The sequence below is a fragment of the Marmota marmota genome, unplaced genomic scaffold (genome assembly GCF_001458135.2).
Source record: "Marmota marmota marmota unplaced genomic scaffold, marMar, whole genome shotgun sequence".
Taxonomy (NCBI): Eukaryota; Metazoa; Chordata; class Mammalia; order Rodentia; family Sciuridae; genus Marmota; species Marmota marmota.
The window spans coordinates 15,260,757-15,275,469 of record NW_026000242.1 but is presented as its reverse complement, the minus strand read 5'-3'; the positions used below and the strand labels follow the sequence as shown (position 1 = coordinate 15,275,469).

The 14,713-nt window shown below is 33.6% G+C and overlaps 1 protein-coding gene across 1 annotated transcript in view; it reads right to left on the bottom strand.

Moving 5' to 3' along the window:
• CUNH11orf65 (chromosome unknown C11orf65 homolog) overlaps window positions 1-14,020 on the bottom strand; it is a 30,651-nt gene extending 16,631 nt beyond the window's left edge. Inside the window, exons 1-2 of the mRNA XM_015489680.2 lie at window positions 13,936-14,020; window positions 4,816-4,908 (exon numbers count right to left, since the gene is read on the bottom strand). Coding sequence (XP_015345166.1) covers window positions 4,816-4,908; window positions 13,936-14,016 — 174 coding nt within the window. The 5' untranslated portion in view covers window positions 14,017-14,020. The remainder of the gene's footprint in view (window positions 1-4,815; window positions 4,909-13,935) is intronic.
• Between the last annotated feature and the right edge of the window lie 693 nt (window positions 14,021-14,713).

Below are 14,713 nucleotides of genomic sequence, written 5' to 3'. Positions count from 1 at the left end.
AAGATATCTATAAAGATATCTTACCAATAGTGATATACAGTAAGCATATGAAAAGATGCTCAACCGTATATGTTATCAGGTATGTTAGTCAGGTTTTCATCATTGTGTCCAAAATACCTAACAACAACGATTTGGAGAAGGAAAGGTTTATTTTGGCTCCTGGTATCAGAGGTTCAGTCCATGGTGGGTTAACTCTATTTCTTTTGGCTCAAGAATAGGCAGAATATGATGGAGAAAAGGCAAAGAGAAGAGCACTCCATTCATGACAGCCAAGAAGCAGAGACAGGGGGCTGGAGGAAGAGGCTAGAGGGAAGATCAACTCTTCCAGGGCATGCCCCCAATGATCATCCAACTCCTCCAGTGTGCCTTACCTACCTAAATTACCACACAGATAATTTCATCAACGTAATTGAAAAATTGACTTAATTCACATCAATACATTATGCCCGACTAAAGAATACATTACGTCTAGATAAAAATTTACAAAAATAGACATGAAAAGATTGAAGTCACAATGCAATTAAGATAAATATTAGTAATAAAGAGATAACTTGGTAATTCCTCAATTTTAAAAGTACAATTCTAGCTGGGTGTGATAGTGCATGCTTGCAATCCTAGAGGCTTGCGAGCTAAGGCAGGAGGATCTCAAGTTCAAAGCTGGTTTCAGCAACTTAGCAAGGCCGTAAGCACTTAGCGAGATCCTGTCTCAAACTGAAAAATAAAGAAGGCTGGGGATGTGGCTTCGTGGTTAAGTGCCTCTAGTACCAAGAGAAAAAAAAAAAGTACAATTCTAAATAACTTTAGAAATTCAAGTAGAAATTTTAAAGTATGTAAGCTGCAGCTAAAAGCATGCTTAAGTTAAAATTTATGGGCTCAACTACAAAATACAGTGGGAAATTATAAGTTCAGCATTCAGTTCAAAAAAGTTAGAAAAGTAACAGTTAATATAATTCAAAGAAATTATAAAGAAGGAAATAAGAAACAGCAGGACATGATGAACTAGAAAACATGTCAGAAAGGCATGAACAATAGACAGGAAAAATAAAGCTGAAATTTGGTTCTTTGAAAAGACTAATAAAAGTGAAATTGGTCAAAAAAGAAAAGACAAATTATCAGGAATAAAAATTTAAAAAACTATTATAGATTCTAAAATATTAGAAAGATCATAAGAGAATATTATGAGCAATTTTAACTTCAACCTTAATAAATTTGAAAATTTAGATTAAATGGACAACTTCATAGAAGAATACAACCTATCAAAGCTAGCAGAAGAATAAATACAAAATAAGAATACACCTTTAACTATATATTGGATTTATAATTTAAAATCTCACAAAGAAAACTTCTGGAACAGATGGCTTCACTGGTAAGTACTTATCCTCCTTTAAGAAAAAAATAATATTTAATGTAAAAACTAAAGCTAGAAAATAAGTAGAGAAGGCACATTTTCCTATCTGTTTTAGGAGGCCAGCTAAGGTTTGTTTGTTTGTTTGTTTGTTTTTAAATTTTTTTTATTTGGTCTTTTTAATTATACATGACAGTAGAATGTATTTTGACATCGTACATAGGAGTGTAAGTTCCCATACTTGTGGCTGTACAAGTTAAAATGTGGAGTTATACCATTCCTGTATTCATATATGAACATAGGAAAGTTATGTCCAATTCATTCTACTGTCTTTTCTCTATTCCCATTCACCTTCCCTTCCCTTCATTCCCCTTTGTCTATCCCAGTGAACTCCCATCCTCACCTCCCACTTATTGTGAGTTAGCATATGCGTATCAGAGAGAATATTCGGAGGCCAGCTAAGTTTGACACAAAAATCTTGACAAAAAAAGTACAAAAAAGTAAATTACATGTTCTACATGAACATACATGTAAAAATTTCAACAAAATATTAGCCAACTCTATATATTTGGGGATACTTAAAAAGACATGACCAAAATGTGTGTATTCTAGGAAACTTAACAAAAGAAACAGAAGAAAAATAATACATCAATTAAAGCAGAAAAATGTCTCTGAAAACTTAATCATTCTTGGATTAAAAAAAAATGATTGTAGCTTAACAAAGAAGGAAACTTTCTTAATCACATAAAAGGTTTCTACAAAACAACTCAGTAGCACAATTCCTATTTAATGATAAAATACTGAAAATGAGACAAAGGTCATCATTTCTATCAATCATTATTTAAGGTTCTACTCAATGCAGAAAGAAAAATAAGTGATGCATAATGTTAAGAAAGGGGAAAATATCTGAACATGATATTTTTTCTATAGAAACTCCAAAATAATTCATGTTCCAATTATTACAATTAATAAATGAGGATTATAGAATTACTGGAAACAAAGCTAATATATAAGAATTGATTATCTTTCTATATATTAATTAAAAATTTTGTAATCACCATTTATAGGAGCAAAGAATAAGGTATAAGTCTAATAAAAGATGTGTAAAACCTCTATACAGAAAACTATAAAACATTATTGATAAAAAAATACATAAAAAGTAAATAATGTGGCCAAATGGATTTTCCAGAAGAAAGTGCTGATATGAAGTTTGGGTGTCACAGGTTTACTGTGGGTCAACAAACAATCTATGAAATAAGGAGAAGAAAGATGAACTGGACAAAGGAAGAATTTGAACTGCAATGCAAGCCCCACAAAACCTGGGCCAATCATGCAGGGAGCTCTAAAATGAATTTTGTCCACATCACAAAGACCTTTAATACCCTTCTGCCCACCTACCACACTCTGCTTGGTCCCTGGATGTGGGTTGCCCTGGAAACAGTTGACTTAACATGAAAGCAGTTCTCTGCAGAAAATGGAGAAACTGAAGATGGTCACAGCCAGCAGGAAGCTGTCTGCTGTCTATAATACCCCAAACCGAGTAGTAAATCCATCTGTGAAGACAGATTTGAGCAGCCCATCTCACATTTCCCATAAAAGTTCATGGATTAAAGCTCTCAATATTGTCATGATGTCAGTTTTCCTCGAATTGATCTAAATATTCAATACAATACCAATTAAAAATCTCAATAGGTGTTTAACAGCCTTTACTGTGGTAAAATATAACATAAATGTACCATTAGTGACATTTAGTTGTTTCATAATGTTGTATAGCCACTATTGACTTGCAGAATATTTTCTTCACTCCAAAAGGAAACCCTATATCCATTAATCAGTTGTTTCCTCATTCTTCCTTGTTTACAGGCCTTGGCAACCACTAGTTTTTCTCTTTATTAATATTCTCTATTTTATCAGACATCTCTATGTATCATTTTCCTTTGCCTACTCCTCACTAACTTTTGAGTCTTCCTGTTCTTGCTTTGTCTGGTATCCCTTAGTTGCAGGTAGTATATGACTAAATACTGGATCTGGGACTGTGTGAAAATGCTGAAACAAAGGCAAGACTCTTGCAGGTCCCTTGGGAACTGCCAGGTAGATAATATATCACAACTACAGTTTTTGTGAACCATCTCTGTATTTTGAATCCTGGTTCTCGTAAGCCACCCCAGAAATTTGGGCCTTTTGTTTTCCTGGCTGCTGCCAAGTTGGAGAATGGGGACCTTAGATGGGTAAGCAAAAAACACCTCAATGTTTGTTTTGTTTTTAGTACTGAGGATTGAATCCAGGGGTTCTTTACCCTTTACCTCTGAGCTACATCCCCAGTGCTTTTTTTTTTTTTTTTTACTTTTTGTTTTTGAGACAGGGTGCTTCTTAAGTTGTGAAGGCTGTCCCCAAACTTGTGCTCCTTCTGCCTCAGCCTCCCAAGTATCTGGGATTACAGACATGTGCCACTGCTCAGCCTGGAATGCTTTCTTAACAAGATTTGGTGACCTTTACTTTCATTAGAAAAGGCCCCCTTTTAAGTTTTTAAATTATTTGATTTCAGAGTTCTGAAATCTAATTCAATCCTCAGCACCACATAAAAATAAATAAATAAAATAAAGGTACTGTGTCCAACTACAACTAAAAAATAAATATTTAAATTTAGATTTCAGAGTTCTGATAAGGTTGATTCTGACAGTTGCTCTTAGAGTCCCTATTTCATCATTGTTACTCCACTAATAGACTAGAGTAGGAGGCTGGAGATTAAGAAATTAAAAAGTTTACATGAAAATATAAGACATCTAAGAATAACCTGGAGGAGTCTTCTCAAAGAAGAATTATAATATTGGAGAACTCTATCATAGAATAGACTTGTTATAAAGCTATTGTAGTTAAGACCAGAGTAGAAAAATAGACCAATGGAACAGAGTAGAAAACTCAGGAACAAATAAATACATAAACTACCTCTTGATTTATTATAAAAGTGGCATTGTAAAAAGTCAAATTTTTACTAATTCTGCCTCTCCTAACTTTATTATGTACACATAAAATTTACCATCTTACCCATTTTAAGTGTGATATTAAATACATTCATAATGTTGTACAACTATCACTGTCATCATCTTCATAATTCTTTTCATATTGAAACAACGTTGAATGAATAAATGCATACCCCAAAGCGTACTATGAAATTCTATTCATATGTAGTTCAAATGGGAAACTAAAGTGTGATGTTAGATTAGTGCTCACTTTTTAGAAGGAAGCATTGGCAGTAATTTTCAGGGCATCTGAAGGAGGCAATTTGGAGTATGAAAACATTGATCTGGGAGATGATTCATTTAACTATATACTTTATGAAGTTTCTGCATGTACATAATATTTCAATAAAAGGGTTTAATAAAACAAGTATGCACATACTGAATTGATAAAGTATTCATATATTTTAAGGAAAAAGATAAGGTGTTATAATAAATAAATAATGTCCTTACCTCTTTAGGATTAATATATTTTACTATCTGATGTGGTTCTCCTTGTCTTCTTAAATTAATCAGACTTTTAAAGTGTTGAAATACAGCAACATTCTAAAGGTTCAAACATAAGATTTTGTAATTTGCTGTTTGCCTAATTAGGGCAAAAATAAAAACTATAAATACAGATTTTATGAACTTTAGTTGGATTTTTGGAAATATTATCCACTCAGGGTTAGCTTTGATAAGCCACTTAATGTTGGCATTATTCTCATAAAGAGTTTTACCCTTAAATTTACAATTGCATCACCATGGGCTGTAAATAAAATAGCCAAAACTTTGGTTAGTCACCTCTGTTTACTCTTCAGAGTAATCTAAGAGAAAAACAAAATGTAGTTGACTGGTTAAGAAAACTGAATACAGCATAATATTATCTGTATTCAACTCTTATACTTACTAAGACAAGGACCCAGGACAAGCTGCTTAACATCTACTGTGCTCAGTTTCTTCATGTATACAATGGGAATGAAAGTGATTATTTCACAAAGCAATGATGATGAATAAATGTATTAATATTGTAAAGCACCTAGAATAGTTCCTGGCACAGGAAAGAGCCCAGTAAACATTAAGTTATTAACACTACAGAATCCCCCTTACTCCCAAAGTAATTCCCCTGATTTACAAAACCATCTGCTTTTCCTATTTGTGCAAATTTTACTCAATCAACCCCATGTAATTCTTCTATCTTGGAAAACTGTTTCTTGGGTAATCCTCCCCTCATATCTTGTCCACCTGAAAGCCCCTTAGCAATTCTTGGTAAACTCCCTGCCTCCCCTATTTGTTTATGTTAAGTTACATAAAATAAATTCAAAGTGAAGTAATACATAGTATCAACATAACAGTATGAAGCCCTATTGCAATTGTTTATGGACAATGGAGAAGCCCATGTCCAAACAATTAGTATTCTTTCTGAAAAGAATACATAGCTCCACCAAGTAAAATGCCAAAATGGGTAAACAAGAAAATTTAATTATGGCTCAAAATCTGACTAGTATCTTATAAATATGTAGATTACTATATTATAGCTATCTACTAATGCATAACTTAATATAAGTAGAATTGCTAATGACCTACTGCCTTCAGAAATAAAGGTTTGGATCAATTTCCAGATAAGGAGCCACAACCAGCTGAGGCACTTCCTAAAGAAAAGGAAATATGGGGGCTGGGGTTTTGGCTCAGTGGTAGAGTGCTCACTCAGCATATGCGAGGCCCTGTGTTCGATCCTCAGCACCACATAAAAATAAATAAATAAAATAAAGGTATTGTGTCCAACTACAACTAAAAATTAAATATTTTTTAAAAAGAAAAGGAAATATGGAGTGGTGAGCAGAAGAATAAAGTTAAAAATATCGTAATCACTTTCAGAAACTAGTATTTATCAGCATTTCCTTTTTATATTTATATATAAATATTAACCAATTTTTTTTCTTTCTTTTCTCTCTTGCCAATATCCTTTCAACTGAATGTAAGGTATGCTAATGATGGTATAGTTATCAGAATAATGCTCACCCCAAAGATGCTCAATCCTAATCCCAGGATTCTGAAAGTAAGTTATATGAAAAGGAGCAATTAATATTGCATTAGCACCTGGCATGGTGGCACATGCCTGTAATCTCAGAGGCTAGAGAGGTTGAGACAGGAGGATCACAAGTTCAAGGCCAGGCTCAGCAACTAAGTGAGACCCTGTCTATTAAAAAAACCTGAAGATGACTGTAATGTGGGAAGATTAGACTGATAGGCAGACCTTAATCATAAGGGTCTGTGTAAGTGAAAGCAGGGAGGAAGAAGAGTCAGTGTCAGAGTGATGTGAAAAAAAAATTGACAAAGTCATTGCTGGATTTGAAGATGGAGGAGGAACATGTGCTAAGATGTAAGAACCATTAGAAGCTGTAAAAGGCAAGAAAACTATTTCTTCCTTAGAGCCTCCAGAAAGCAGACAGTCTTCATGACATATTGATTTTAGCCCAGTTAAAATGTTCAGACTTTTTACCTCCAGAAATGTAAGAAAAAATTTTCCCACTTTTTTATTGGTGCAATGTAGTTGAGATAATGATGGGATTTGTTATTACATATTTGTACATGTATACAATATAACAATATAATTTGGCCAATATCACTTCTTCCCTCCCTTGCCACCTCCCATCCCTTGGTCCCTTTTCCTCTACTGCTATCCCTTGGATTTTCATGAGATTCGTCCCCACCTTTCTTTTCCTTTTTCCTCTTTTTCCTCTCTAGCCTCCACATATAAAACATATGACCCTTGAACTTCTGAATTTGACTTATTTCACTCAACATAATGGTCTCTAGTTCCATCCATCTTCATGCAAATGACAATTTCATTTTTCTTTGTGGCTGAATAAAACTCCATTGTACATATATAGGAAACATTTTCTTTTTCCATTCATCTATCTATGAACACCTAGGTATTGTGAATTGTGTGACTATAAACATGGGTATGCATATATCATTATAGTGTGCTGACTTTTAATTCTTCAGGATAAATATTGAGACTGGAATATATAGCTGGTCATATGGTGGTTCCATGCCTAGTCTTTTGAGGAACCTCCATACTGATTTCTATAGTGGTTGTATTAATTTACAATCCCACCAGCAGTGTAAAAGTATTCCTTTTCTGCACATCCTCTCCAGCATTTATTAGTGTTTATATTTTTGATGACTGCCATTCTGACTGGAGTACGATGAAATCTCAGTGTAGTTTTGATTTGCATTTCCTAATTGCTAAGGATGCTAAACATTTTTTCATATATTTGTTGGCCGTGTATATTTCTTCTTTTGAGAAGTGTCTGTTTAATTCATTTCCTTGTTTGTTAATTGGGGGGATGGTTGGTGTAAAGTTTGAGTTCTATTAATCCTCTGTCAGAAGAATAGGTAGCAATGATTTTCTCCCATTCTTTAGGTTCTCCCTTCACATGTTTGCTTTGCTGTGCAGAAGCTTTTTAATTTGATATCATTCCATTTTTTAATTTTTGGCATTATTTCCTGAGATTTAGGAGAGCTTTGTTTTTTAAAGCACTAGGTTTGTGACAATTTTTGCAGCAGTAATAAGAAATTAATGTCTTTAACCTTACATCTAGTATTAAATTTATAAGATACCATAGGAAGAGTATGCTCAGCAAAAACAGGAAGAAAAATGATCCAAAGATGGATAAAGTTTCTTTTGGGAAGGGGGTGAATATGTTTTGGCTTATGTGAGGTTTGCTTCATGTTATGAATTAAATTATAAAATTTAATCATTTTAATGTTGACTTTACTTAGAAGTTACAAATGGCCAATAAACACATGAAAAATACTCGGCATCACTCAGCATCAGGAAAGGCAAATCAAAACCACACTGGGAGGCTGTGGCTCAGTAGTGGAGTACTTGCATCATATGTGTGAGGCACTAGGTTCAAATTCTTAGCACAACACATAAAAATAAATAAAGATTTTTAATACAACACTGAGATTCTACTTAACATCAACTAAAATGACTATTATAAAAATAAAACAGAATAATAAACAGAAAATAAAAAGTATTGGCAAGGATGCATGTGGAGAGCGGTGACAGTGATTGGGAGACTAGTGTCTGAGACTGGTGTCCCTGATGACTTCATGGCAGTGGCATGCTTGGTACCTGGGAAAGTTTCTGTGCAAAGATGCAGGATGCTCTCCATGGGGAGGCTCTGTGCTAGAGTCTGATTAGCCTCAGCCTTGCTCTCAGGCACTCAGCTCCTTGGAATGAAGAAATTCCCTCTCTAAGACAACCACAATGTTTCACCAGCTCCCTGCTGCTGAACCTGCCCATATAATAGTAACTTTTAATAATGGACTTTCTTAAGAGCTATATAAGCTCCTAACATTGCACATTGCAACTGTAGAATGTAACTGAGGAATAAGCTGCATTATGTTGCTAACTCTGTAACTTTCATGAATACAAAGAATAATGCTTACATAGTCTTTAATCTGATTAATGAGACATATATAATAAAGATTGCTGGTGTAATTCTTCAGACCTGCTTCTCCATCAGAGAGCAGCGTTCTACCCAATCCCAGCTATTTATTTCACAATCTGAGTTCATGAGTCTTATTTCTTCCAATCTCCCATTGCCCCTAGCCAAAAACTGCTAGTTTAACTGTGCTGGTTACAGCAGATGTACAGAAATTAGAAACTTTGTACATTACTGAGAGAAATGTAAAATAGTACAGCAACTATGGAAAGCAGTTTGGTGGTTCCCTCACAAAGTTTAACATAGTATTATAATTTGACACAGCAATTTGAATTTTAGATATATACCCAAAAGGATTTTTAAAAAAAGATAGGGCAGAGGGGTAGGAGGGGGCATGGGGTTAGAAATGATGGTGGAATGTGATGGACATCATTATCCAAAGTACATGTATGAAGACACGAATTGGTATGAATATACTTTGTATAAAACCGGAGATATGAAAATTTGTGCTCTATATGTGTAATATGAATTATAATGCATTACACTGTCATATATAAATAAAAGAAATTAATTTTAAAAATCCATATAATTGTACCTTGATATCATTGTAACTTTGGAAACAATATAGCAACTAACAGGGTGTTCTTTGAAATGAAAAAAAAAAAAAGGTTTATTGAGAAGATCAGCCTTGAAATGAATCAATAAAACCAATACTTCATCATTACTACAGTAAAAATATTTTACTAAAATTTTTGTCTTAAATATGAAGAAACAGAATTTATAACTAAATGGATTTCATCACATTGACAACATTTTCCTCCTTTGTACTTTTTGGCTCTTACAAATAAAATTTCCTTGAGCAATCAAAAAAAAGTGCTCAAACAGATACTTGAATATGAATTTTCATAGCAGCATCATTCACAGTAGCTCAAAACTAGAAACAGCCCAAATGGCCATTAACAGACGAATGGATAAACAAAACAAAACCAAACACATAAAACCCCAAACTTACTTATATGAGGTACCCAAAATAGGAAATTAATAAAGACAAAGTAGAAAAGAGGTTACCCAGGCAGGTCTGGAGAGTAAGACAGTGTTAGTAAGACAGTATTATTTAAGGGTGTAAGAAGTTCTGTTTGGGATGGTAAAAAAGTACTGAAAATGGATGGTGAGGATGGGTGTACAACACCATCAATACATTTTATATGCCTAAAATGGCTAAAATTGTAAATTTTATGATATATATACTTTAGCAAAATAAAAATAAGCACTACTTAAAACAAGAATAAAAATGTGTTCCTAATGTTTCAAACCAAAATATAAGTGAATTATATAACAACAGAACAAAGGGGAAGGGCATAACTTGTTGAGATTTTTATATTAACTGGAAAGTACTAATTTATGGCAAACACTAATTAATCAAGGGCAAATAGTAGGGAAACACACTAAAAGAATATGTAAGTATTCTAAAGATCTATTAAGGTATAGCAAACTAGTGGTGGTGTTAAACAACCATCGTTTAATTATACTCACAATATGGGCCATGGTTATGGGTTATACTGGTAGGGCATAGTACCAGGACTCTTTTTTTTTTTTAAGAGCATTATAGTTATACATAGTGGTTGGGTTCATTTTGACAAAATCATACATGCATGGAATTTGACTTCAATTCCTGTTCCTTCCCTCCCTCTTGATCTTCTACTCTACTGATCTTCCCTATATCTTTATGGTATCTGATTCCCCCTTCTTTCCCTTATTTTTCTCTTACTTCCACATGAGAGAAAACATTCAACCTTTGACTTTTTGACCAATTTCACTTAGCATTATGTTCTCCATTTCCACCCATTTACCAGCTAAGGCCACAATTCCATGCATGTACATTTTTATATATAATTTTACTTGTTGATGGGCCTTTATTTTATTTACTTATATGTGGTGCTGAGGATGGACCCAGTGCCTCACACATGCTAGACAAGTGCTCTAACACTGAGCTATAACCCCAGCCCAATTTAATCCTTCTTCATGGTTGAATAAAACTCCATTGGGTACATATACTACATTTTCTTGATCCATTCATCCACTGACAGGCATCTGCGTTGACTTATCATCTGGGTTGATAAGTATTGATCTTATATCCTGCTGCTTTGCTGAAATCATTTATCAGCTCTAGAAGTCTTCTGGTAGAGTTTTTTGGCTCTTCTAGATATAGGATCATATCATCAGCAAAAGGGAAAATAAGTTGTCAGACTATTTTTATCCCTTAATTACCTTCTTTTCACTGATTTCTCTAGCTAGAGTTTTGAAAACTATATTGAATAGAAGTAATAATAATGGACATCTTTGTCTTGTTCCTAATTTTAGAGGAACTGCTTTCGGATTTTCTCCATTCAGTATAATATTAGCTTTGGAGTTGCCATTTACAGCCTTTATAATATTGAGGTGAGTTCCTTCTATCAGTAGGACAGTCTTTTCTGACTTCCACAGGAACAGACTTCAGCTATGATGACTGAAACACCTGGAAATGACTGGGATGACTCAACTGGGGCGGTAGGTCGGTGACCACAATTCTAGCTGTCATGTTACTTCTCTTGGTTCTTTGCCAACTTAATTTGCTAAAGATGGAATATCAAAGACGTTTTTTCACTTATCTGATAACTGAGCTGAAATAGTTGATACAGCTGGTAATGGCCAATCATTCATCTCTGTAGCCAGCCTTTCTCTGAGAAAGCTTGGGCTTCCCTTCAAGCATGGCAGTTTCTGGTCAGTTGTTTATCTTACATGGTCATAAGACTCAGGACAGAGACATTAACACTGCAATGCTTTTATGAAATAGACTCAAGAGGTCCACTCAGAGGTCCCAGAACATTGTGTTCTCTTTTATTGGTTTTAGCAATAAAGCAAGTCACTAAAATAATCCAGATTCAGTGGAAAAGACTGTCATTCACCTCTCAATAGAAGAAACAGCAAACAAGTGATAGACATTTTTAATCAACCAAAACAATTAAAAAGTTGATACAGAAGAACATAATGGGATATCAAAAATGTTTAATAAAAAGAAAGGCAAAATTAGGAGGGGAACATAGGAAGAACACATCAGACAGGAAAAATAAACAGCAAGGTGGTAGCCAAGTAGTACAGTAATTATAATAAATGTTAATGATCTAAACATACTAGTTGAAAGACAAAATTATTTAGGATTAAACAAAATTAGTTACAAATATATTTTGTTTAAAATAGTCTTTACATAGGATATAAAAAGCTTGAAACAACAAGAGAGAGAAATGAATTACAGTAGATGGGTTAGAGAGAGAAGATGGGAGTGGAGGGGAGGGGAGGAGAAGGGGGTTAGTAGAAGATAGGAAAGGCAGCAGAATACAACATACACTAGTATGGCAGTATGTAAAAAAGTGGATGTGTAACCGATGTGAATCTGTAATATGTATATGGGGTAAAAATGGGAGTTCATAATCCGTTTGAATCAAATGTATGAAATATGATATGTCCAGAGCTTTGTAATGTTTTGAACAACTAATAAAAAAAAGATAAAAAAGGGATAAAAAAATATAAAAAATAAAAATCCAAATTGGAAATACACAAAGTTAAATTGTCTTTATTTGCAGTTGATATGGTTTTATATGTAGAAAACTCTAAAGATTCCATCAGAAAGCATTAGAATAAATGAATTTATTAATGTTGCAGGATACAAAAAAAATCAACACGCAAAAATAGTAGTGTCTAAATACTAGCAATAAACTATCAAAAAAACAAATTAAGAAACAATACCACTTGTAATAGTTACCAAAAATACTTAGGAATAAATTTAACCAAGGATGTAAAAGACTTGTATGCCAAAAACTATTTTAGAAGAAAGAAATAAATGAAAAGATATCCCAGGTTCACAGGATATCATGTAATATCTATGTTATATGGATTATCATGAAAATATCAATATTACTCCAATCTATCATTTAAGTTGCTGACTCTAAATTCATATCCTTATTTGGTTTCCATTACAAACCCGTTCCTTCACTGGAACCCCCTTGAAGTGTATCTCGGCAAGTGCTTCTACCCAGCTTCCTCCAACATCATGCTACCTTCTATTTTGGGTTTTTCAGAAGTTAGATAATATTTCTAATCTGCTTATGAAATTCCTTCTGTCTGTTATGAATTAACCTTCTACATACATCATATCAATGGGATTGTGGAAGGATAGAAGATTTAAAAAAATGTGTGCTCAGAATATGAATCCACACACACTTATTTGTTTTTATACTTGGTTTCTCTGCTGTAGCCCCTTTAAGGCAAGAATGTATTGTGAAATGCCTAGCAGTGACAGGATTACATAATTATTCAAAGTCACATGGCCAGTTGGGTGTGGGAGAAAAAAGTTGCAAACGATAAAGCTTAAGCCTAGATTGTGAGTCTGTTGACAGACACAAAGAAATATTTTAAAAGAAAATTACTGTTTTAGTGTTGGAAGTCAACATAGTTATGCCCCAGTTTAAGTTTTATGGCTTTTTTAGAAACAAAAGAAGTAAACAATAGAAGCTATTTTACAACATTTGATTAACTGATACAAAGGTGTTTTTACGTGCTAGAAACAGAGCCACAAAAAACTTCACATAGAATTGCCAGGAAAGATCAAGTATAGCTGCTATTAGAGAGAAAAAAGTGAAGTCACTTTAGCTCTTAGCTCTCACCCAATCAGGTAAGCCAACTTGGAATATTCCTCACAACTATGAGACCAACTCTGCCCAAGGAGGAGTACAATAAGTAACTAACACCTTAATCCAAATGCAATATATTATTAAACTACAGGCTCCTCAAGGGTAAATATGTCACAAATCTGATTCCCTAGTCAAAAAAACATTTAGAGGTGAAGGTCAAATGAGCCTATTAGTGATACTTTTACTGATAGCAGCCATTATCAAAGTGGCTAGTTCCATTGAGGAACTTAATATTTGTGAAACTAACAAAATAATTGTGTTTTTCTGAAATTTAAAGTCTGCTTTTAAAGTAAAGAGTAAAACACAAAACCTGAAAAACTAAAAAAACTACTGAATTCTACACTTTACACAGGTTAATTTTATGACATATAAATTATAATCTCAATAAAGATGCTAAATAAACTCACAAGAAATTTTTTCCAGGCCCTCTGAATGACTTCTGCAGCTCTTTCTTTCCTTATATTTTCTATTTCCTTTTTCCCAGGCATTTGAAAGTCCTAAAATAAAAAAAAACAAAGGATTTATTTAAAATCATTTTCTATACTCTACTATGAAACTGACACTAGAATACAGCAGAAATTTAATAAAGTTGTATGAGTGAAAAAATGAGATTTGGTATCAAAATATTTATAATAGGGCTGGGGATGTGGCTCAAGTGGTAACACGCTTGCCTGGCATGCTCGGGGCCCTGGGTTCGATCCTCAGCACCACATAAAAAAATAAAGGTATTGTGTCCACTGAAAACTGAAAAATAAATACTAAAAAGTACTCTCTCTCTCTCTCTCTCTTTAAAAAATATTTAAAATAAAAAGTAGTCTCTTATTATTGATTATCTAATTATGTTCCAATTTATTATTTCTAATCCCAACAAGGACACTAAATAGCAGAGTTTATTAATATGCTTATAGTAGAGATGAGAAGACTGAACTAAAGGCTTAAGATCAAGTAGTAACAAAGCCAGTATTGAACTGAACTCCAGTCTGTTGTGGAAGTCCATGGTCTTTACATACTTTCTTGTTTGCTTGAAATAAAGTTCTCTTAATATGCAGAGAAACAGATACATTCCCAAAGTTGGATAGGCTTCTAATCTAGAATTAGAGGTGATAGAAGACTTTTTCAGTATAGCCCTTAACCACATTGACTATTTAATAAATCATACATTATTTTTTAAATGAAGCTTTACTA